Genomic DNA, 25,430 nt, shown 5'->3' on the forward strand with positions numbered 1-25,430 from the left:
CTTTTAAATTCATTTTAGAAAGTTAAAATGGCTAAATGATCCATAATAAAAACCAGAAGAGACCCATATAAATCCCAAATACATACTTGAAAATGCAGCACCTTTTGTATGAACTACATTAGGGCCTAGTTATGGAGCATATGGATTATAACATCAGACCATAGAAACTTCAAAGTTCCTGAAGCAAAATGGGGCATTTTTTTTTCTGAGAAGAAAGAGGAAGCAGAAGAGGAGAAGTCGGAACAGAAGAGAAGAGAAGAGAAAGACAGAAGGAAGGAAGGTGGGGGGAGAGAGGGAGAGAGGGAGGAGGAAAAGGAAGGAGAAAGAGAAAAGAGAAGGAAACCTTCACATACGGCTTCTCTGTATCAGAAGAATGACTCACCTTTGGGTAATTTACAATGTGTATTTAAGTGAAGGATAGGCCCTTAAGGTTATAATTCACAATCATAGAGCCCAAATATAGAAATATCTTATACAATGATAATGGAATTCTATTTACTGGATAAAAAAAGTAAAAAGCGAGGTCCTGTCCTGCGCACACTTCCGCCTAGATGAGAGCTTTGCCGCTGGATATAATTCCAAGGGAGAGTGAGGCTTCCTCTTTGAGTGGAGAGGCAGTTTGCAAAGATACCGCCTCAAGGTCTGATCTTCTAAAAGTTCTAGTTGGCAGCTTTGCTTGACTAAGGACCCCCACCTCCAACCTGAAAGGCTCTCCCCTGAACATAACTCTCCCCCTCAAGCCAGAACAGGGGCAGCCTGTGGCTGAACCCGGTGCAGTGGGAGGGACGGCCTCCAGTGGGCAGCCACAGTGGCTGGGAGACTCAGGAACAAGGGGAGAGGCTGTCTTCAAACCCCTTTGGTGAATTAGAAGGAGATGTTTCTTTCCCTCATAGAGATGTTCTTTTCTGTGAAATCGATTCCGGGTTCACGGGGGCTGGATGGCAGGGGGTCTGGGTTTGCTTCAAAGGCTCGAAGTGACCTCAAATGGGGCGACTTGGCTTCATCCCTTATGCTTATCATAGCACGACCAAAGGCCAGGATTTCTAGAATCCCAAAGAGCACGCTAGGAGAAACGAGATTCAGAAATGTGCCCTAGACTGTCTCATGTAAGGTTGAATTTGAGATCCCAGGTTGTACTTCTAGCTTCTGTTACATCTCTCTTATCAGAAGGTGGTGGCGTGGGCTGTGCGAGGGGGTGGATGACTAAATAATCTTCCATTTACAAGAAAATAAAGTTCAAAAGTCTAAAAATTCCCCATGGATAAAAAAAATAAGGGTTCTGTGTGCACACTTTTGTATTCGTGGACTGGGGACACCTCACACTGTACCAAACCCTGCCCCATGCAAGTGTTCCATGGGGATATCACAATAACCTGCCACTTAACTGGGGCTGACATGATGAGACCCCTTCCTAAATGAGGAAACTGAGGCTCTCTCCCAGGGCCACATGGCCTACAAAGGGTAAGGAGAATGGGAATGCAACCTCACCGAGTCCTGGGCGGTTCAGCTGCGGCCACTGTGCATCACACCAACGGCTGACTCTGGGAAGGAGGACACGCACGGACCTCTGCCTTTCACTCTTGTTTGGTCTCTGTTTTCTCAGCCTCCCCAGGAGCATCCCCATCAGACAGAGGGTCACTCCCACAGATCTTCACCCGGCTTTCCAGGTGACTGAGACGCTGCTTCACTTTCATCTGGGTGGCATTATACTCAGCCAGGAGCCGTGCAAACCTGGTCTGCAGGGCATCCAGGGAGGACTCCAGGTGCTCCACCTTCTCCTCGATATCCTTGGGGTCCGCCCCGGCCTTGGCCATGTCCTCATCAATCAGGTTGTCCTTCATCAGGATCTGCCGTCCCTTCTCCTCCAGGACCTTCTTGGCTTCCAGGTATTCTGTGAGAGCCTCCATCAGATCATCCTTGGAAAGGCAGAACAGGTCTGAGTAGCCGATGCTCCTGATGTTGGCTGTCCTGCGGTTCCCTGACTTGCTCCCCTTGATGTTTAAGATGCTGATCTCCCCAAAGTAACTCCCATCACTGAGGACCACGAACTGGGTGATCCCATCATCAGCCACCACAGCCAGCTTGCCCTCTTTGATGATGTACATCTCCCTCCCGATGTCCCCCTTCTTGCAGATGTAATCCCCTGGGCTGAACACTGCCGGCCGCAGCTTGAGCACAAGCTCTACCAGCAGCCCTGCCTCACAGTCTTGGAAGATGCGGACCTTCTTCAGAGTGTCCAGGTGCACATTGATGGCGATCTCGGCCCTCAGTTTGTCTGGGAGACTCTTGAGCACCTCCTTCTCATCCACCGTCTTCTTGTTGGCCCACAGGTAGTCAAACCACCGGATTACCCGTGTCTCCAAGTCCTTGGTCACCTTGCGGAATTGCATGTACTGCTTAATAGAGTCAATCTTGGCCTGGAACTCGGCCCGTGAAGCATTCATGTTTGAGATCATGGAGCCCACATTGCCAACAATGGTGGCAAAAATCAGGACGCCCACTAGGAAGTCTATGACCACAAACAGATACTCCTCATCTTTCACAGGGGGTGGGGTCTCCCCGATGGTGGTCAGGGTCAAGGTGGACCAATAGAGACTGTAAATGTACTTCCTGGAAAGGCGTCCATACTCTGGGTTTGAGATGTTTGGATACACCCAGGAATCTGTCCCAAAACCAATGAACTTGGAAATGGCAAAGTAGATGCAGGCATTCCAGTGGATGATAATGAGGATGTACAAGACCAAGTTCCCGATCCTGAACAAATTGGGGTAGTTGGTCCTTGTCTCTGTGCGGTCGAAGAACTCAAAGAGCCGGGCAAACTTCAGTAGGCGGTTGAACCTCAGTTCTGGGTAGTTTATACCCAACTTAAAATAAGCCAGGTCTGTGGGGACCAGGGACAACATGTCCAGCTTGAAGTGCATGGTCTTTGTGTAATTCTTCCAAAGCCTCTGGGCATCCCTGACCATCAAGCCTTGCTCAAGGAAGCCTAAAGAAAAAGACGGAGGTCACTTGGGCATTAAAGAGACTGCTTTTTTTTTTTTTTTTTTGACCGTGGCCCACAGGAAAATATTTTACACTGTAACTAAAGACGTAGTTATACATACATGACAGAAACAATTTCAAAAACCACATTTACCTCTTACTACAAAAATGCACTCTGATATTTTCTCATCTATGATATTCTGACCTATTTTATTCAGTTAAAAATGTAGATTAATTGGCTAAATTTGAATGTGGGCTGCTGTTAGATGATAGCAAGGAATGATTATTAAATTTTAAAAGATAAATGGATGTGTTAAATATATATATTTAAGTTTATTTTTGTAATCTCTACACCCAATGTGGGGCTTGAACCCACCACGACCCCAAGATCAAGAGCCTCATGCTCTTCTGACTGAGTCAGCCAGGAGCCCCTGGACATTATATTTTTAAAATGCGTCCTTTAAAGTTAGAGATACATGTTAAAGTGGTTACTGTCTGAGACTGGCTTTAAAATACTCCAGCCAAGAAAAGGGTGTCAGGGGAAGAGATGAAACAGCAAAATGTTGGTAACTGCTGAAGCTGGGTGAAGGTACATGGGGATTCATAATACTACTGTCTCTGATTTTGTATTTGTTTGAAAATATTAATGATAAAAATTGTAGAAGCACATGGCCTATCAAACTGATTTCACCAGCCACCAATGGACCATGACCTGCTTTTTAAAAACATTGCCTATGGAAGCAGTAGCTCTCCTTTCTGGCTGCACATTACTGTCATCCCAAGAGCTCTGAAAACATATGCAGCATCAGACTGGTCTGGAGCTGAGCTGGACATCGGAGAGTCATGAGGCGTTATTACTGGTAAAATCAGTCAAGTAGGCTGAGATTTGCATTCTTCTTCTTCTTCTTTTTTTTCTAAACATTTTCAAACATGCACAAAAGTAGAGAGAATGATATGATGAATGTCTTTTAGAGTTTGGTAAGCATCAGACTCATACTGAGGGTTCTGTGAAACCCAGAGTCTGGGCCATCCCCACTGCTGGTTCCAGAGGTCTGGGGTCTACTTCTAACAAGTCTGGATGATGCTGCTGCTGATCCAGGGTCACACTTGGAGGGCTAGATGGAGGCAGGACTACCCCCTTTGTGAAAAGCAAGCATCAAGTTTGTGATCACATGGTAGGGACACCCTGCCTCCCACGCCCTAATTTTCTGTTTCATTCTTTGGTTACCATTGTGTTTATTGAGCCCCTAGATCATTCCACAGCACTCCTAGCACCTTGGGACTCCTCCCTACTTCCTTAATAATGTCCTCTCTTGATTCTGGAGATTTTTTCCCTTTCAAGTATGACCCATGGCCACTTGGTTTCTGTGCCTACCTGCCTTCCCCCCCGAGGCTCCCTGCTGATCTTAGATTACCAGCGATAGTACCAAAGCACAGACAGGGGTGGGACACCTGTCTGAGTGGGGGTGACTTGTCCCACTGAAGCTTGGTTGAAACAGGAATAGCTGGCTCAATGACTCAGGCCACCCATGGAGCTCTCGTGTCAAGGTGGGCTTATGTGACCACGAAGTGGCAGACCACCAGGACTAAGTTACTCAGGCAAGCCTCAAGCTGCATATTTGAGGTCTTCTTCTTCTTTTTAAAAGATATATTTATTTATTTAAGAGAGAGTGCACATGGGCAGGGGGAGCAACAGAGGGAGAGGGAGACAAGAAGACTCCCTGCTGAGCGGGAAGCAAGACAGAGCTCGATCCCAGGGCCCTGAGATCATGACCTGAGCCGAAATCAAGAGTCGGATGCTTAACTGACTGAGCCACCCAGGCGCCCCAGAGGTCTTCTAACTTATGATGCGGGGCACTGTGGAGATGCAGGGAGTGCCAGTGGGGCACTTTGGGCCAGGCACTCAGCATCTCTGGGCCTCAGTTTCTAAATCAGCAAGATGGAGATAATCATGCCTGCACTTCCTGTCTCATGCAGCAGTTCTCATGAGAAACCAAGAGGTGCTTGAAATGCTTTGCATACCAAGAAGCCACAGGGAGGCTTGCTGCTGTGATGTGGTGTTTCTATTGGCAACTATGGCATGGCTTTCAGCTCAAAAACCTTGAAAGTGACGAGCCGGGCCCCTGCCAGCTGATGTGATGTCTTCGTGCAGATTAGAAAAAGATTTTTCTAATTTTCTAAGCTTGGACCCTCAGACAAGGGGGGCTCTTAGCCCCCACTCACACCCAGAGGTGATCTGAGGGAACTCATCCTCCACTCGGGCCCTGTTTCTGATTTCATTCCTCCATACATCTAAAACCACAGAGTAACATGTCTTGGATCCTCCGACTGTCTGGGAAAAGGAACTCCAAGATTGATGGAGCTCTCCCTCCTGTTTCCTGCCATATTGAACTGTCACTGCAGGAGGGGTCCTTTGAGAGATGACAGTTTGGCCTTATTTCACAGGTGATACAAATGAGGCCCAGAGAGACAACTCGACTTGCTCAAGGTCCCATAGCTCGTTGGGACAGCAGAGACCAGAACCCAGACACCCTGACCTCTGCTAAGGGCCCACTGTAGAGGAGCTTGAGCAGCACCATGCCCTCACTTTTGGGGCTTCCCCAGACCTACCTGGGCTCTCGTGGTCACGGGGAGGTGATGCCCACTATTCTGGAACTCCTGAACCTGCCCTGTGGTCCCCGTGGTCCCCCTCCTGATGCACGAGGGGGGCCTGTGGCCTGGCCCAGACAAGTCCCTGGGCCTGGACCTGCTCACCTGTCCGGGCTCGCACCAGCACATCCAAGCCATAGAGGACGTCTGCCGAGTAGTCCAGGACGAGCCACAGCATCACGTGCTCAGACTGCAGGTCATCGAAACAGGCCCTAAGCAAGCGAGGGAAGGAGTGCGCACATCGGGGGGCTGGTCCGAAGCAGGCACCAGCTCCGGGCTGAACACCGTGGCGTTCATCTTGGTATCAGCCCTGCCTGCAGGGTTTGTGCCCCAGCATTATCTCCCCAGGCTCTGAGGAGGAGACCCAGCTCTGAGAAGCTTTTCTGCCCCAAAGAGTGAGCCCTGTGGCCTCTCAACAGTAAGCTCCGGGATGCCAGCAGGGACAGTTCTAGGCCTCACTGGTGGAGTCCTGTGCGGAGACAGAGCACTTGCCCGTTCTGGGGCCAAATGCCAACAAAACTAGAGGAATTTCTCAGAAATTAACAACGGAACAAGCCAGTAAATATTTTCTGCTTTCTAGATCCTTAGGCTCACTATGTCTCATACAGACAGTATCCCCTAAATACCCCTCTTCACCTCAAAAGAGCAGCAGCTGGGACCTATGTCCCCACCCTGCAGCTCCTCAGCAACCTGAACCCCCTGATGCCTCCTCAGAATGGCAGCTTGCCTGCAGCCCCAGCACCCCCACTCACACAGAAGCAGCTTGCCCACTTATCCCCATCCTGCAGGTGGGCTAGCAGCGGCCCCAAGTTCTCCCCCTTCTCACGCCCACACTTCCCCTCAGAAGAGCAGGAGATGCCCCCACCTTGCTCAGATAACCCCCAAAGCCCCCACTTACACTCAGATAGTAGCATGTCTCCTCCCCATCCCCAAGAAGCAGCAGCTGTCTGTCTTGCAGGCTTGCTCAGGATTGTCGCAGAGTCCCCTTGCCTTCCCCGCACCTCCTCAATCCACCCTCAGAAGAGCAGCAGCTCAGCCCACATCCTTGTCCTGCAGGCCTGCTGGGAAGGGCCCTGAACCCCGTCACTTACTCTCAGGGAGTAGCAGCTCCCCCCTTAGCCTGCCCTGAAGCTTGCTTGGAAAAGCCCCACAGCCTCTTGTGTACTTCCAGAAGAACAGTGCCTTGCCCCCTTGTCCTCCAACTGCTTGCTCAGGAGCTTCCCCAAACCCCTGCCCCCTCAGAAGGGTAGCCTCTCCCTCCCCCTCCGGAGCGCCCAAAGCCTCAGCTGCCAAGGGAAGGCCCATGCTCACCCCTGCAGGCCTGTCTCATGAGCTGGCGCAGCAAAGCCCAGCACTCAGGAAACATGGCCTCCTGTCCCTGCATCCTTGTCCGGCACCTCACTCAGATAGGCCACACAGACTCCCACCAACGCCATCAGAGGAGAGACAAGGTATCCCTACCTCTCTGTCCTACAGACTTTCTCAGAAATGCCCCAAAGCCCCTGCTTGTCCACAGACAGCAGCAGCCGGCCCTGCCTCCCTGGCCTGCAGCTTGCCCAGGGATGCTCAGAGGTCCTGTTTGCCCTCAGGAGAACATAGCCCCTTGGCACCCCCCATCCTGTACACTTGCTCAGGGAGCCCAGACCCCCAGCCTACCTTCAGAAGAGCAGCATCCTGCCCCTGTATTGCCATGCAGCAGATTTCCTAGGAGACCCTAAAACCTCCCTCCCCTGATCCCTTATTAGAAGAGTTAGCAGCTCACCCTGCACCTGCCTCCTACAGCTTGCTTAGGAAAGTTCCAGAGCCTCCAGCTCTCCCCAGAAGAGCAACAGCTTGCCTTGCATCCCAAAAGTACATTTGCGGGGAACTTCCCGAAGCCCACATCTACCCTCGCCCTGCATCCCTGTCCCGCAGGCCTTCTCAGGAGCACCCCAAAGGCCCCGACTGCCCTCACAAGGGCAGCAGCTTACACCCCAGCACTGCAACTTGCCTGGGGAGGCCCACAGCCCACAGCTTACAGAGAACTGTGCCCTTCCCTGTGTCCTTGTCCTGTTGGCTGCTCAGGAATGCCCAACCCCCACCCATTTCCCCTCAGAAGAGTAGCTACTCGCCCCTGCATCTTCCTCCTACAGCTGGATTAAGAATGTTCGACAGGACCCTTGCTGTCCGTTACAAGCACAAGTCCTCACCGGTGCTTCAGAGAACTCTGATGGTGCTCTTTTAGATCCTCCTCATTGATGGAGAAGTGGGTACACTCAGTTGGATGGTGGCCACGTGGGGCCCAGAAATCCAGTCCCCTGAGTGGGACCCAGAGCTCTGTCTTGAGGCCTGACTGCCCTCGCCCTTCCTGGCCCCGCCACCCTCACCCCTCCTTGTGTGGATACCCTGCCCCCACCCCTACCTGCACACCAGCAGACACCAGTTATAGAAGACAGGCAGGGCAATGACAGTCAACCAGCGGTAGTACATATTGCTGGAGGGGTCCACCACCACGCTGTCCTTGTTTCTGGAAACATCGACACACAAACAATGCAGCGTGTTGAAAGATCGCATCATTGGACAGTCTTCAAGATTCAGCTTAGCTTACAGACCCTATGGCAACTGCAGGCTAAACTCAAGAGACACGTCCTGTCAGTCTCGGGGAGTCACATGGGGTATCCCTACATGGGGGGACAGGCTGGGAGAGGGCAGACTCTGGAGGTCCTTCCCTCCTAGTTCAGCTCCCCAGGGAGCCACAGCTGACAATAAAATTATGGTGATGACATTCCCATGTGCCCATGGTATCACCCATGTCCTTCAGCATGCTGGGAACCAAATGCAGCATGGTAATGTTGGAACCATCTGGGGGAGCTCTGTGAAAACGCTGATTCCCAGGGCCCACCCAGAACCCTCCAGGGCTGGGGCTGGAGATGTGCTTTTATACACTGCCCAGTGGTTCTGAAGCAGTGCATTTGGGCAGATGGTCTGAAGACTCATGTCCAGGCGCTTGGATCCTGTCTCTCCATCAAAAACCAGCTAGCCTGGGAATCATCTAGGTTATGTGGGCCAACACTGAAGGAAGCAACAGCTTAGGGTGCTTTCTGTTTTTATTTTCAGGATTTTCTGAGGATTAGAGTTTAGAGGTGGTACTGGAGATTCTTCTTTTTCTTTGGGGCCATGTGTCTTCTCTCCCACCCCATATGCCCCACAAGCTGGCCTAGGCCTGCAGAGCTGCTCCCATGCCCCGGAGGAGACCCTGGGATATCTTTCTGCCTTTGCCTTGACTCAGCGGGTGCAAGATCAACAGCTCACTGACAGGGCTTTGGAACGTTCCCAGTGCACATCACCACTGGGTTTGGAGTGAAGTTTGAGAATATAGTATTTCCTAGTGCCCAGGAGTAGGCCTCAGCTTACCCCGACTGTGCAGACAGGCAGAGAGAATGTGGGGTGGGGGGTGCACAGGAGCAGGCTCACAAGGACAGCCCCTAGTTGCTCACTCAAGGCTGCAGACAGCCCTCTGAACCTATAAGCCCCCTCTGGGTGCTCAGAGCTGGGGCAGGACTCTCCCTGCAGAGTGGGCCCCTCACACGGTCTCAGGAAGCCTGATCCCCACCTGGGACCAACTCTGCTCCCGCAGCACTAAGCAGCCCCTCTCCAGGGCTGACGCCAAGGCCTGATGATGAGGTTCTCAGACTTCCAGGACCCAGGGAGGGGCCAGGCCTGCTGTGACCTCTGCACCCCTTCATTGGAGGCAGCTCTTCTCAGTACTTACTCCTCTTGTTTTGAGCAGTTTTTCTCTTTCTCTTTCTCTTTCTCTTCCTCTTTCTCCTTCTCCTCCTTTTTCGCCTTGTCACTGGATGATACAGGGGGACATTTAGCAATTTTCATAGGCCAAGGACACTATTACCACAGTGGAGAAGGTGGGCAACAGTCACAAGGAGGAGAGGGCATGGTGTAGGAAATGGATAGGTCTAGCACCCTGGGATGAAACGAGGTCACTGATTTTATTGCTTGGTGGTTTAAGGTAAACCACCCCTTTAAAGCGTATATTGTATACGTTAAAGTATACATAGTCGTCCAGTTTAATGTTCTACAATTTCTGACCGACTTTCACGAGCCCCTAGGAAGTCACAAAGAGCTTGAGACCAGAGACATTTTGAGGTAAAGGGAAATGAACCCACATCCACTCCGGAAAAGTCATTCGGAGTTTCGGAAGTCACATGTTCTGAAGGGAAGGGCATGGCTTGTTGGCTGGTCTCAAAACCCACCTGTGTATCAAATGAAAGCCTGGCCCTCAATGAGGAAGCCAGGGAAGGAGAAGGGAAGCAAAATACACACAGGCAGGAACAGGTCTGCCATCGAATGGCAAATCTTAGAGTCGTCTGAGGAAAATGCCGCCATGTTCGGACACTTATCTAGACATTGCTGGACGGTGAGGCTGGGGGCTGCATAGCCCCCACCCACCTACATCTGCAGGGAGGTCCTGTGAGGGCAGATGTCTCCTCAACACATGGCTTGACTCTGCTTCCTCTTTACGGCACATCTTTATGCGTTAGCACTATTATAAACCTTGTCTGTTAATAGTTACACGAGTTCTGCAAGGCAGGCTTTATTGCTCATGGAAGGGTTGAGGAAACCAAGTGGAAAGGTAATAGACCCTGCCTGCCTCCGGGGAACCCACCAGAATCATCCACAGGCCCCTCTGATCCCCCTATTCCGCATCCTGGAGGAAGGCCCCGGTTGAGAATAAGCACCTGTTAATTAAACACTCATTGGAAAAGACCAATATACTTTACACAGCACTTCCTAAGGAAGTAATCAAGGATGGGTGCAAACATGCATACAGAAAAGTAACAACCACCATTATTTCTAACAGTCAAAAGCATAAGCAATCTAATCCTGCAACAGGAGGAGATTCGTCAACACTGGAATTCTATGAGGCCCCTCAAAATGACATTGCCCAGAACCACTGGGCAGTATTTGGTGACACGGGAAAACATTTCTAATATTTTTCCAAGTTAAAAGCAGACTGCAATAAAAGCTCAGAATAATAGCTGCATGAGCTTTCTATTGCTGCCAGAACAAACCATCACCAGTTATGGCTTAAAACAACCCAAACCGCAGATCTGTAGGTCAGAAGTCTGGTATGGGTCTCCCCGTAGTGGACTTGAGGTGTGGGCAGGGCTGTGATCCTTTCTGAGGATTCCAGGAGAGAAGCTGTTTCCTGCTCATTTGGATTGTTGGTGGAATTTAATTCCTTGCAAATAGAGGACCAAGATCCTCTTTTTCTTGCTGGCTGTAAGCCGAGGGCATTCCCAGCTTTTAGAGGCTGTTGCAATCTTGGTTCACAGCATCCTTCTTCTATGGTCAAAGCCAGCAACAGCAGGTAGAGTCCTTCTCCAGATGCCATCTCTCTGGTTCTCTGCAGCTGGAAAGATTCTCCACTTTTAAGGATGCATGTGATTAGACCAGGCCCACCTTGATAATCCAGGATAATCTCCCCATCTCAGGGCCCTGAAATCTAATCACATCTGCAAAGTCCCTTTTGCTGTGTGAGGTAATGTAGTCATAGGAGGTGAGGATTAAGGCATGGACATTTGGGGGAGTCATGGTGCCACCTACCCCAGTCTGTCCCTCAGCCCTCAAACATTTACATCCATCCAATGGGCTAAATGCATTTACCCTCATTCCAAGACCCCCCAAAATTTCATCCCATTAAAGCATCAACTCAGAGTCCAAAAGTCTCATCAGCTCAAAAGTCCCAAATCTTATCATCTAAACCAGGTAGGGGTGAGACTCTGGGTGTGAGTCGCTCTACTTGTGAACCTGTGAAACTAAAACAAATCATCTGCTCCAAAGATACCATGAGAGGGCAGGTATAGGATATCAGTTATAGATATTCTAGTTCAAAAAGGGAGAAGAACAAAGGACAAGAGAGTGACTGGTCCCAAGCAATTTTGAAATCCAGCAGGGCAACAGCCATTCTGTCTCAAGGCCTGAGATAAATCCTCTGTGGTTTTCATGCCTCTGGGCTCAAGGCTCTGCCCTTCAAGCTATCCTTTCTTCCTCCTTAAAGGGAGCACCTGTCTGTTTGTAGCTGAATATTCTAATCAACCTGTTTCCTGCCTCTAGGATTTAGTGGTCCCACAGTCTCCCTCCATTTTATGCTGTTTCTGCCCCTTCAGGTCCAAGCTGGCCATGTTTCAGCTGGCAGAAAATCTTCCAGAACATTCCAGGTCATGTGTATCAGAGGGATTCACTGTGCTAGACAAGTGGCTCATCCACAGATCTGTCTGAGAAATCCCTTCTCTATCTTTGGCTTCTGCTGGGATGGCAGAGGGAAGCTGAGTCACACCCTTCATCTCTTCAGGGAGTCTTTTGTTGAATTCAGAACTTTGGATCTTTCTGAGGTATTAGCAAAAGGTTGTTCAGCGACACCCTCGACGTTTTCGCAAAGCATGCTTTCCTGACAGTTTTTAAAATTTAGTATCTTTTCCATGTGAGTAGGCTGAGGATTTCCAAATTCCTGAAGTCCTGTTTCCTTCTTGTTTACCATTCTTCCCTCAACGTATCTCTCTCCTCTTGGGTTTTACCATAAGCAGCAAGAAGACACCAGGCTGGACCTTCAACACCTTTGGTTGGAAATACCCACTAAATATTCAAGTTCATTGCCTACAAGTTCTGCTTTCCACCCTTCCTGCAGGACATAATTGCACTAAGCTTTCTGCCACCGTAAAGCAAGAATTCCCCTTTCTCCAGTTTCCAATAGCCTGCTCCTCAGTTTTTTGCGAGTCCTCACCAGCAGCATCCTTAAAGCCCTGGATCCCTACTAATAGTCTGTTTACAACCATTCAAGCAACAAGGTTGCTTCTGAGCCCTCATCAGCAGAGTCTTTAATGTCCTTATTTCTACCAACAACCTATTCAAACAGTCTAGGGGGTTTTTTTGTGTTTTTTTTGTTATGCTCCTCAGAATTCTTCTGGAGTCTTCTCCGAAGCCACTCCCACATTGTTTGGTATTTGTTTCAGGAGTAGCCCCCTCCTGGTATCAAAAGCTTGCATTACTAGCTTTCTATTGCTGCCATAACAAATCACCGAGAACGTAGAGGCTTAAAACAAGCCACATGTGTTATATTATAGTTCTGTAGATCAGAAGTCTGGTACAAGTCTGATGGGACAAAAATCAAGGGGCAGGCAAGCTGCGTTTCTTTCTGGAGGTCCTGGGGGAGAATGTGTTTCCTGCTCAATGGGGTTGTTGGCAGCGTGTTCCATTCCTTGAAGCTGTAGGACCAAAGTCCCTGTGTTCTTGCTGCTGAAAATGGAGGGGGCTATTCCCAGCTTTGTGAGGCTGCTGTATGCCTCACCTGGTGTCCCCCTTTCTCCTTCTTCAAAGCCAGCAATTGCTGGTTGGGTCCTTCTCACATTGAAAATCCCTCTTGTTCCTCCTTCCATCTCATCTCGCGGACCCACTCTTCTTCTCCCCTTTCTGCTTTTAAGGACTCACGTGATTATATTGGGCTTGTTTGGTAATCCAGGATAATCTCCAAGGTCTTCAAATTTAATCACACTTGCAAAGTCCCCTTTGCCATATAAGGTAATCTTGCCACAGGTTCCAGAGATTAGGATGTAGCCATCTTTAGGGAGGTGGTACTGAAATTGTTCTGCTTACCTCGCTAGTCAGTATTTATTGGGCACTTACTATGTACCAGGTACTGTTCTAATCATTGTACATGTATTCACATATTTAGTCTTCACACAACCCTGCAAATAAGACATTAATACAAACCCTATTTTACAAGTCAGGAAACATGCACAGAGAGGTCAGGTAACTTGCCCAAGGTCACAAAGCTCTTTGTGGCTGAATTGGGATACAAATGCACTTAACCAGCATATATGTATGATAATACATACAGAGAGAGATGATATATATTGATCGCAATATATATATCTATATATCATATATATAATTATGTGTAATTATAATAATAAAATAATAATTATTATACAGGATATATAATAATTATAATATAGTATATACCAGTATATACATCATATATTTTTATATAATATATTCATTCTATCTATCTATCTATCTATCTATTCAGTATATATAGAAAAACTTGGAAGGATATTTCCCAACATGTTAAGAGGGGTTATCTCCGATAATGGGATTCCACTACTAAAACGAAGTATATTTTTTGAGGGTATATGCTCATGGGTGCTTTTCTGTGTTTTCCAAGTTTTTTAAAGTGAGTGCATGAATAAATTGAATAAAAATAAAAAATTATTAAACTTATTAAATGAGAGGAGCAAGGACAGTCACCCATCTTCTGTCCTCTTGAATCAACCATGCAGTGTCCCTTGAAGGGTTTTCTGCCACTGAAGTCTTAATGTCAAGGCACCAGCAGAGGGCGCTGCCCACAAGCTTATCAGGCACGCTTAGACCCGCTGGGAGTTTAATTACACCAAGCCAGGATGTGTGGCTGGGGGTTACAGGCCTTGGTCTTTCCCCTAGTTATCAACCTGCTGTGGGCCTATGGAAGACCCAGCGCCATCCAGCTGCATCTCTGAATCCACCCAGCACTGCCCTGAAAGACCTATACAGAGCCGCAAAACAACGCCAGTTTGGGCTGGGAGCAGTTTGCTCCGGGAGAGAGAAAAATGATTCAGGACCCATGGGACGAAGTGAAAATACCAGAAACGTGGTGGAAGAATGGGGAAGGACGTCCGTAAGAGTTATTTCTGTAACTCTGTGCCCAGATGGTCACATTTTGGGACAGTCCCCAATTTTGTCCTTGATCCTTGGACTGCAGTGTGGATCCAGGATTCGAACCCATCTGAAAAGATGTATAAGAGCCTGATGCAGCCAACAGTATCCCCCTCCATCCTCGCCTACATCCCAGCCCCAGAACAGAGAAGGCTAGAGACCCGCAGGACCTCTGTCCATGCTTTCCAGTGCCCTGAGCCTTTCTCAGACTGCGGGACCCAACACCAGGGTTTCAAAGGTGTTTCATATCAAGCTTGGCTTTAGATCAAGCACATATCACAATAGCTGCTGTTTTGCAGATTAAATAATTTCATTTATCTTGACTGCTGGCATTTGAGTCTCGGGATTGGATATCGATATTTATGCAAACAAAATGCAACTAAGTTTCATGGAGGGCAATGGGAAAAACTTCTTTCCAAGGAACAAAGGGAAATAAGAAAAAGTCTTGGCACATTTCTCTTTCAAATGGAAGTCAGGAAATTCAGATTTCTTGCTGATATTGATGGTTTTTTCCCTAAGCCCCAACTGAGACTTCCTCCCGTGCCTACCCCCATGGTACTCCATAAAGAAGGCTGGAGAATGTGCACACACACACACACACATGTGCTAACACGCGTGTATGATCACACACATGCACACACCCTCCCTGGACGCTTGAGTGGCCCTTGCCAGAATCATACCTCAAACTGATCTGCCAGCTCAACATCTGGTGATAAAAATTACAGCAGGTCAACATTTCAAGAGGCTAGTCTCTGGAAATATTTAATTTTCCTCTTCCCACTGTCCTGATCACACCCTCCAAATTGGCCTGGATTGGTCTTAGGACAAGGGCATTTCACTGGGGCCCCCAGGAGCTTGAGGTTGTAGAAAGGAAAATGCATTCTCATCATGAAGGAGAATATGCACAGCTCTGTAAAGGAACTCAGAGTTTGCACCCTCAAATACATAGCGATAGAAGATGTCAAGGCTTAAAACATTTATGCAATTCAAACCCTTTGCATTATAGATGAGAAAAATGAGGGGAAGAGAGAACATGACTTGCTCCAAGAAGTCATATGGACCAGGTCCCTTCACCATTTGTCCACAGGGATGGTATTTGGATGAAAGGAACGGGATTCTAGTCTAGTGGTGTCCCAGGAAGCAGACATGTTTGAGCAGGGAGGCGGAGCTGGGGCATCTACCGGAAGGAAGGTGGCCGGTGGGACCAGGGAAAGTGAGGGGGCTCTGCTGGGGAGCAGAGGTACTCACTCCTCTGAGTTGTTGCAGGCGTTGGTGTTGTTTCTGGCCAGGGGCCAGCCACTGCAGGGAAGTAAACAGAATGCAGCATAGGAATCTGAGCTCAGTTCCAACTGCTGGGGATCATTCGCCCCAGGTGGTTATCCCGGTACCCCATCCCCTGTGCCCTGGGCCTTTCCACGCAGCTTGAAGCATCCAGAACAAACATTTCTTGTGACTGGTTAGCTGTAGTAAACCTTGTGGGAAGAGAGGATGAACTTTTGGCTAAACTGAGTCTTCTGAATAAATGAGAGTTGCTATGTGAATCCCACCCAATCCCGGCCTCACGTTCCACTCAATTTCATTCAGTTTAAACCATGTGCCGGGCAGTGTGCCAGGAGCTATGAGGGGCACAGACATGAAGCCGAGGTGCACCTGCCCTCACGGGTGCACTCAGATGAAGCGGGCTGAGCACCTTCAGCAGCCGCAGCAACCTGCTCCCCTCATCTGCGCAGTCAGGGCTCTCAGAAGGCGCCCTCCCTCCACCTTGAAAACGCAATCACAGCAGCTGCATCTGACTTGACTTGCAGGGCAGAAAAGAGACCGTGGACAGAACTGTCCCAGTTTTGAGTCTATCTTGCCCTGGGCCTTTGTCCCCACATTAATCTTAACACTCCGGGCCCACCACCCTGGTCTCTGTAAGAACTGGGGAGAGAGTGGAGGCCGGTTGGGCACCCAACTGCACGTCTATTTAAAGCTGAATCGCGCGGTCCTCTTTCACGGTGCTCTCTAGGAAAGGGCATCATCTCCTAGGGCTCAGTTGCTAATACATGTGTTGTTGACACAGCTAGTTTAATAAAGCCAGCGTGGCCTCAAGCTGCCTGTCTATCGTCACTGCAGACCATTCACAGAGGACGGCCAGGACCAAAGCCACTGGCTGGTGATACTCCTGCCTGGCTCTCAGGGAGCCTCTTCTATGATGCTAAACATCGAGCCAAATGCCATTCTGGTACTTCTGCTCACCCCTGCTCAAGTCTCCCTCCTTCTCACCATCCAGGATGTGGCTCTAACTGTTTTGGGAGAGGTTCTGATCATCAGAAAGTGCCCCGAGGATTTTCCCAACCCTTGTGAAATTGGGAAAGAAAGTGTAGCTCCCTGCGATATAGTGGTCTGTGTTTACCACATCTCTGTCTGGGGTCTCTGAAGGCCAAACCAACAGAATGACCAAGACCTGTCTTTGCATACATTCTGCTTTGCCAGTGGGATTTGCCTGGAAAAATCCCAAGTCTTCCTCCTTCAGGAAGCCTCCCTGATTGATCAGCCACCATCCTGTACCATCGCATGCACCTACCCACTCTGAACCCTCAGGTGAGTGACCAGGCGTCTGAGGTACAGTTGGGACCTGACCCTGATGGGGTCCTAGCTCAACCCTCTGCTCATCTGGTCACATTGGGAAATGGACAAAGAGGCCAATGTTCATCTTCATTAGGCTAAGTTTGTAGAGAAGATAATTTGATCACGTTAGCAAAGAAGTCTTTGCTTGCCCACCAGGAACTGAAGCAGTCTGGCTGGCTCAGTAGCAAACCTCTCTCCCCTCCTCCTCCTCTGGCTTCTCTTCTTCCTTATCTGCCATCCCTCCTTCCTTTCTGGCTCAGCAGCCAACAGCACACAGGCCTTATAGTCATGGAGCCCCCTCTCGGTCTAGGATGCCTGGCCCTGGGAACCTGGGATGGCCCTGCACACATCCCCACCAGCACCCGGGCCCTCTGTGGTCCCTTCCCAAGCCCAGAAAGCCTGAGGGTTTGTGGTCCAAGCCCAGGTGAAAATGTGAGCCCAAAAATGCCAGGCCTTTGCATCTCAGCCAGCAATTCTCATGCCTTTCCCAGCAGGGAGACTAAATGTTCCTCTCCTAGAGTGGTTGCTAGCAAGAAATTTCCTTGAACTCTCATATTTTATCTTAAATATGCTTGTATATTTTGCAATCTACTGCATAATCTACAATAAGCCTACAACACAAACATACAAACATGGAAGCAAAATGGAAGCACCCGGAAGATCCATCCTGCTTCCTCTGAGGCTGCATGACCTTCCCTCCCCAGGGGCCCTTGGATGCCTGTTTGAGCCACTCACACCTGAGCCCTTCTTCTGCTCATTTGACACAAAAACACGAAGGATTTTCTCTAGCAATTATATAAGGACCACCTGTTCTGCAACAACCATGCTTGTTTTCACCTTTCCATCTTATAAATCTTGGCCTTACCTAGAGAATTCAGCCAAAATATCTTTCTAAGCCCCCTTTTTCAGAAAGCAGATTCTGAGCAAGAGGCTTCCTGTTTGAGAGGCTCAGAGGTGATCAGCTTCCCCCTCCATATCTTACCTCTCTTCCTCTCCGACTGCCTAGAGGGTCCTAAAGAGACTTCTGTTGCTCAGTGTCACTGGATTCAACCTGTGGTGGCCCAGTGGTCTCCCTGCTGACCACAGGCTGAGGAGACTTCCCAAGAACAAGAGAGGAGATGAGGCAGCAGCTCTGTGTGTGGGATGTGTGTATGGGGGGGTGTAAGTCAGCACCTGCAGATTTCTCTCAAATGTCTGCAACAGCCACAGCCCCCAGTCAGGTGGTGGGCCATGCATGAAGATACTCAGAGCCCTTGTTCTGCAGACCCTTCTCCTACCAAAAAGCCAACACTCTCCCCATGCCCCACCCTACCCCACCTACACTCCCCACCCCCATAGTTCCTATCCTGATCTGGGATACGGATGGCTCCTCTTGAACATTCTGACCAACCTTCAGACCTTCCTCCCAGAAGATTGTATGTAAACCTATGCATAAAATTGTGGGTACCATTTAGGTACTCCCTAGGCTTATCGGTTAAAGTCCCTGGTTTTTAGTAAGGTAGGTCACAGTGCAATCTAGGATGAGGGTCCTTTGATGGAGAGAGATGGGTGAGGCCAGCATCCCCAGATGCATTTGAGAGCATCAATTCCAGGGGCGCTGATGGAAACTCTGTGCAGGATCAAAGGAGGCTGAGAACCCTGGTTAGAGGGTTTCTTCTCCTGCAGTCCTTCTTGCACTCAGGGCAGTGACTGTTAGAGCATGCAGTACTCCCCCACCCCAGACACCTTCTTCAAGGCCCAGGTCACGGGGCTGATGCTCCAGGCCACTCACACAGTGGATCTAAGTTGCAGGAGCAAAGCATGCTTCCTGCCCCACCCCCACCTGGTGCAGGTGGCTCATCCCTTTGGTTCCTTACCTTCTCCCTCTCTCTGGTGGCTCCTGGCTGCCCACATTTGACTGGGCATTGCTTTCTTGGCTGGACACCTCCTTGAGCTCAGCTCCACGGAAACGCTCCAGGAAGGAGTCTGTTCTCTGGGCCTCATGGTGTAAGTGCCTGGTAGTCCAGGCTCGCAGTGAGATGATTAGGCGAGACATCCTGGAAGGACATGGACAGGCAGCCAGTGCAGAGAGGAAGGAGACGGAAAGCCCTCTTTTCCAGGGCTGGGGCGGAAGTAGAGATGACTGGCAGGACATGGGTCCTGGGGGCCCTGGGCTCAGGTGTGCATCTCTACTCCACTGGGGCCTTATTCCCTTCTCCTCCAGAACCTGCCATCTGGGACAGAGCTTTCTAGATAAGGGGCATTGTCTTCATTATAACTTTGTCCTTTTAACACTTGGACTCTGCCAAAGGCATGATCCTTCAAATGGGGCATTAGCAGCTTTTCTGCTTATCATTCCTTTTGTAGAGCTCTTTGTTATGACTGGTAAGCATAGGAATAGAAAAGAATCAAATCTGCAAAGGGAGATAAAATTTAGAACAAGGTTTAAAGGAACAAGTGCCCAGATACAACTTAGATTATTTTCCTAACCCTTGTCTTATTGTTTGTTATACACACTCTTGTTTCCTCTCCAGGCTTGTACACAAGTTCCTTGGCAAGTTGCGCTGACCCATCTCCTGGAGCCAGACCCTGCGGGGGCCGCAAGCACCTGAGACCGGTCAGCCCATGTCCCCAGAGCCCATCTTAGCTCCAGCTTTCCATGAAAAGCCTTCCCTCAGCCCTGCCTCCTGCCTTCCCTGTCTCTTCCAAGGGAAATGAGAAGAGAGCCTGACCTCTGCTTCTCAGTTTCTGGTTGTCCTGACTTGGTACCTACGGTGCATGCCACTGTTCTCAATCAAATAAGTTCTGAGCAGTCTAGAATGAGGTCATGGGCTGTCGCGTGCTTTGGCCCTAATCACACACTTGGGAACTTTGCCTAAGAGAGTAAGTTAAAGCAAGAAGACATTCCACACACAGAGATGTTGACAGCCGCTGCTGCAGACAGATGCGGAGGTGCCTGCGTGGCCCAGCCTCTCTGCTCTGGACACTCCTCCCGCCCCCACCCTCCCGCTGCCGAGGGGCTGGAAGCAAGGTCACGCTCCGCACTCCAGCTTCAGCCCACAGGCCCGGGAATGGACAAGACACCCACAGAGAATCACTCAAGCCTCTGAACTAAAAACCACTCCAAGATGGGGTTGGGTGTTTCCACTCAAGATCGTATAGCAAAGGGCATTTTCAGCCTGTGCCTGCTGATGTGTGAACAGAGAAAGCCGGAAACAGAGGAGACATGCAGGGGAAAAAAAAAAATCACAAAGACCATGACACGCCAGGAGAAAATGAGAGGGAGAGGGCAGGTGCCTCCCCCGCTCACTTCTCATGAGCCCCGTTGGCTCCCTTCCCATGAGGTGGTCTGTCTGAGCTTGCACCAGCCTCCTGCCTCGGCCCTCCCCCAGGCCTTTCAATATGGGCTGGTGTGAAGGTGTCCTCTTCCTTGCAATCAGTGAGCCTTAAAACAGCATTTTATTAGTAAGACAAAAACACTGGAGATCATGGAAATGCCCAGCTATAAGGGGCTAGTGAAACAAATATTCCTCCACAATGAAAAATATGAAAAATAACTAGAGGAATTGATTTTTGTAATAATCTTAAGCAAAAACTGTAGAACATGTGTCTATATAAAACTACAGCATTGGTTAAAAAAATAAAATGGTGGAAGGAAATAACAAGCCCTATGTTTGTTGAGCACCTGTCGTGAGTCATCACTTGGCTCTGATGCCGGCCTCACGTTGTTCGATGTGTCTCCAGATGAGATCTGGAAAGGTAAGATGACTTCTTCAAGGTGGCACGGCTCTCGAAGCCAAGTGCAGATGTCATCGGCTCAGAGCCTGGGTAATCTTTCAAATCCTTTTGCAAGGACGTGAGTTATGCACCCGAGAGGGCCTGCCAGAGGCTATCGCGACAGCGTCCCTACGGCCATCTGCACACCACTGAGGTCCCACCGGTGCTCTCCTGCGGCTGCCTGGTCTTGTTTCTCAATTCTTTTTGGAACCCTACCTGGTTGGCTTTTTTCTAAATTCTTCCAGACTTGAGCAAGTGCCTCAATATCACTTTATATGAAAGCAATTCCAGATAACAGCAGTTTTTCTTAGGTTTTTCTCAGCTCGAACACTTGATCTGAGAGGACAGTACTCAGGGATAGATTTCTGACTGCTCTTCCCCTGCCCATTTTCTTCTCCAAATCTTCAACTCCACCTCCACCTTCACCACCGTCCCCCACCCCCCCCATTTCTTCCTGAGACTCATCTACCTTCCTCCTGCCTCCGTTTCCCTCTTCCCAAGGAGAGCGCTGAGCCTGATCAGTTACCTGGCGGGGCCCTGGCTGGTGTAGGAGCTTTGCCTGGACTCCGCCAGTCCTCTGGTCTCCATGGCGATCTGCTGCAGTTCTGACGAAGTCTCCTCGCTCGGCGAGTGGACCCTAGGAAATCAAATATGCAGCAGGCTAAATTGATTTCAAGCTCATCCCCTCCTGGACACACTCAGGGATGAGCTGGCCAGATGTCCTGCTTAATGAGGAAAGCCGCCAGCACTGGTCTTCACTCTGTCTGTGCTCCAGCCGGATCCAGCAGATCCCAGCTTTTAGGATAAACATGGCCTTTCTTTTACAGCAAGCCTGACCCCAGAAGGTAGCTTGTCCAGCCACTGCCCATGGACTTAAGGGTGCAGGCCAGCAGCACACGGTCCTCATCCGAGCGCCGGGCAGGGGTGTCCCAGGGCCCACCATCGGGTTTCACAGCAGCTGTTTCGGCACAGTAATCCCAGAACAAGAATTCTGGTTCAAACACCATTCTGCATACTGAAATCCTATCTGCTAAGGCCGGACTATGGGTACGCCACAGTCACACTACCTGGGCAGGTATTTGTGTGCTCGGCCAGCAGCCCTCCCAGGAGCCCATTCGGTATTTGGTCCTGGAATATCATATGGAATTGGCCTAGACCTCCACGTGCATTTGTACAGTGATTTCGCATGAAAATTCATTTCCACTGTGGCCTTTTGTCAAACCCAACCTCTGTCCCCTGCAGTGGGGGGCTGGGCAAGTGACCTCACCTGTGCAGTTCAGGGCGAAGAGCATGAGCGCAAATAGGACAGGTGCCCACGGCTCGATGTGAGCACCAGTCACATCAGCAGAGCCTTGGTGTTTGTTGAACTGCCCAGAATAAGACCAATGTGTTTGGGTATATTTTCCTTTCGTTCCCTGTCTTTTAAAATCTCCTAGGGCTAAAAAATTTGATCAGCTTGATTAAAAGCCATCCAGGCATTGACCCCTAGGGATTTACACTTCATTCTATGAGTCTTGAAGAGCCCAGGCAGGACAAATTAATTCCATCACGTGATCTACTGCAACCTAATCAGCCTTCTTAACCAGGTGGCAACACAGTTGAGGAAGTAAGCAACAATTAATGTCAGAAAAAAAGCTCTCTCTCTCCTCAGTGAGGGATTGGAAGGCAGAGTCCTGAATCCCAGCTGCAGATCTGCTGACTTCTGTTTCTATAACATCCATGCCATCTCCAGCCGCAGGGCGCTCACCACCGTCCCATGGCCCACCTGGGCCATCTTCGTAGCGGGCTCTTCCGTCCCTCAGCTTCCTCAGACCAAGGCTACTTCTTTTTTTGTGCTGGAACCACGCAGAGGCAGGCCTCTTCATCTTCTCCATGACCACCTTTGTGTAGATGGGACACGAAGGGACAGCTCTCACACCTGTGCCCCTTCTGGTTTTGCAGGCTGGAATCCCCCAGCTCACCCAGCCACGCCTCATCAGGTTCAAGGCTCTTGCCCATCGTGGTCGTGCTCCTGTGAGCAGGTTCCTGCATTCCTGCCTGGCTGGGCATGGAGACTGAGACCACTCTGTTGTTACTGGAGCCCAAGCCAGAGGTCATTGTAGGTTTGTGAGTTTGTGGGCCTTTGGTGTCCCTATCACCAACTACCGTCAGCCAAAACCCAAAGTCTTATAACATGGGCTGCTGTTAAGCCAGAAGGTCCTATCTTGTGCATGTACAATTGGTTTGTTGGAAGTAAGTTCTGGCCTTTCCATTTATCTGAGCCACTTGATGTTTTGGGACCCTTGGTATGCAGTGGTGCCATGCTAGTTTTTCCTCCCAGCTCCATCTGGTTCACATGCAATGCACAAACCATAGGCCATTTATTAACTGTTTACTAAATGCCAGCCATATAGATCTTATCATTTATTCCACATAACCACCGCATAAGAGAGAAAACTGAGGTTCAGAGAGGTTAAATAACTTCCCCAAGATCATACGGCCAAGTGGCAAAGCCGAGATTTGAATGTCATTCCATCCCATGTCAAAGCCTGCTCTCGGGCCCCTGGGTGGCTCAGTCGTTAAGCGTCTGCCCTCGGCTCAGGTCATGATCCCAGGCTCCTGGGATTGAGTCCCACATCGGGCTCCCTGCTCGGCTGGAAGCCTGCTGCTCCCTCTCCCACTCCCCCTGCTTGTGTTCCCTCTCTCACTATGTCTCTCTCTGTCAAATAAATAAATAAATAAAATCTTAAAAAAAAAAAAGCCTGCTCCCTCCACTCTATGAAGCTGCTCTCTGTATTTTCACATATGGCACCGATTAAAGCAAAAGTTTAATAGGACATGGCTGAGGACTGAGCCCTGTGGTATGCCACTGGAGACATGGCTCTGGTCCACCTGACTATACTATGTGGGCATGGCTCTTTATTTTCAAACCATCTAATTGAATTCTCCCTCTTACCCCTAAAAGACCACCCATGTTTTTCATCTTTAGACTCATGGGAAACACTGCCAGAGGGCCTGCTGCAGTTCAGAAGCTCTGATCCCCTAGCCCTCCTAATAATCTGTATACTATGAGGATAGAATGCGCATTCCAAGGCACCTTGGGCAGTTCCTAGAGGAGGGAGAGTGGGATGAAAGTGAGTGAGTCCATATCTCTAGTCCCTGGATCCTAGCAGCTGGTGTGTGGTGGAGTTAGGGGTGCAGCAACCGACAGCTGGGCTGCAGCTCCATCACGGCATGTGTGCCCGGAAGATCCGGAGGCAATCCCAAGGGTGAAGGTGTTCTGTCCCCACCAGCAGTTCCTCAGGGAGCTCTGGGCACCAAGAAGCCGGCCCAGCATTTCTGCCCAGTCTGCTTTCTGTTAATTACGTGACGACACATCCTGAGAACAGATTTATTTGCATTAGTAGCAAAAGAATCAATGACATCAGAGCTGATGAGTATGTGAGGAGGGCAAAACCCACCTCAGATTCCAAAGCAGGCCTGCTCCTGGCAGCAGTGAGGGCTCCCATGTGGGGGCTGGGTCTGGGACACTCGCTTGAAGGGCAGGTGCGGAGTGGGGAGCCAGGAGGCCTGGGTTCAAATCCCTACCCTAACACCTATTAGCTAGGTGTTCTGTGGGCTGGTCACTTACCCTCCCTGAAGTTTTGTAGTCTTCAAAAAGGAACTAAAGGAAAAATTGGTGATTTTGTATCGACTTAAGTAGTGCTCAAACAGCCAAGTCCAGAAAAGGCACATTTTGCTGTGAAGAATAGGGAAAGCCTTCTAGGAAGTAAGTTCAAGGGACCCAAGTGGGCCTTTTCTTCTCCCACTTGTTCTTTTGATGCTTGAAGTTCTCTGATGTCTTCTAGCTCCCGAGTCTCTACCCTCGTTCAATGAGTGGGGGTATTTAGTCAACCCAATTAGTTATTCCTCAGAGAAACTGATTTTACCCAGCAGATGGAAGAAGAGATGGGAAGAGAGAAGAGCCAGATGTCTGAGGTGACACTTTGAGTCCCCGAGGACCCACAGGTACTGAGAAAAAGGGAGCCACTTCTGGCAACCAATGGAAGAATGGAGATCCAGAACCTCCCAGAGAAATACAGAGGCAGGAGAGATGGGGGGCCAGGCCCTGTCATGTTGGGAGCTGGCAGAGAGGTCTGGGGCAAGAACAACCCCAAAGCTGCCCTCCCATTTGTGGACGCCGACTATAGGCAGCGTGATGACAGCTTTGCAGGAAGGAGCACGGTGAAGTTGGCGATTGGCAAGAAAAAGAGCAGCCAGCACAACACAACGATGTGGCTGTTTTTGAAGGAGAAGGTAATTTTCAACTTGTGATGTTCATCTTCTAAGTTTTCTTATAAAGAGGAACTTCGTGTCTGTGAGGTAAAAGTTTCCCCTGTCCCCGGGAGGAGACAGGGGTGCTCATCAGAATGGCAACTTGTCGTCAGCTTTGCACTTTGCGGAGCACCTGATGTCTTCCCCTGGTGACTTTGGAGACGTAAGAGTAAACAAAACCTTTGAGAGCAAGGGTGGCGACGATCATACCTTGTTTTATTTTCCTCCTCTCCAGCCCTGAGGAACTTGACTGACCCACAGGCACTGCCATTGGCCACATGTGACCAGGGAACTGAAGTGAGTGCATTTTTGTCTTCGGTCCTAGGGAAGCAGGCTGAAAATGGTGTTCTTTGGTGATAATTGCTTTGGGCTCTGCTCAGAGAGCAGCATGAAGA

At 49.6% G+C, this 25,430-nt stretch overlaps 1 protein-coding gene across 1 annotated transcript in view; it reads right to left on the bottom strand.

Annotated features, from left to right (window-relative positions):
* Positions 1–389: 389 nt before the first annotated feature.
* The window catches only part of CNGA3 (cyclic nucleotide gated channel subunit alpha 3), a 46,924-nt gene continuing 21,883 nt past the window's right edge, over positions 390–25,430 (bottom strand). The window contains exons 3-9 of the mRNA XM_031028731.2: positions 21,269–21,379; positions 18,843–19,022; positions 15,625–15,675; positions 9,383–9,463; positions 8,033–8,137; positions 5,737–5,843; positions 390–2,986 (exon numbers count right to left, since the gene is read on the bottom strand). Coding sequence (XP_030884591.2) covers positions 1,575–2,986; positions 5,737–5,843; positions 8,033–8,137; positions 9,383–9,463; positions 15,625–15,675; positions 18,843–19,022; positions 21,269–21,379 — 2,047 coding nt within the window. The 3' untranslated portion in view covers positions 390–1,574. The remainder of the gene's footprint in view (positions 2,987–5,736; positions 5,844–8,032; positions 8,138–9,382; positions 9,464–15,624; positions 15,676–18,842; positions 19,023–21,268; positions 21,380–25,430) is intronic.

This window comes from Leptonychotes weddellii, chromosome 10 (assembly GCF_054177405.1).
Source record: "Leptonychotes weddellii isolate Sample4059 chromosome 10, ASM5417740v2, whole genome shotgun sequence".
Classification (NCBI taxonomy): Eukaryota; Metazoa; Chordata; class Mammalia; order Carnivora; family Phocidae; genus Leptonychotes; species Leptonychotes weddellii.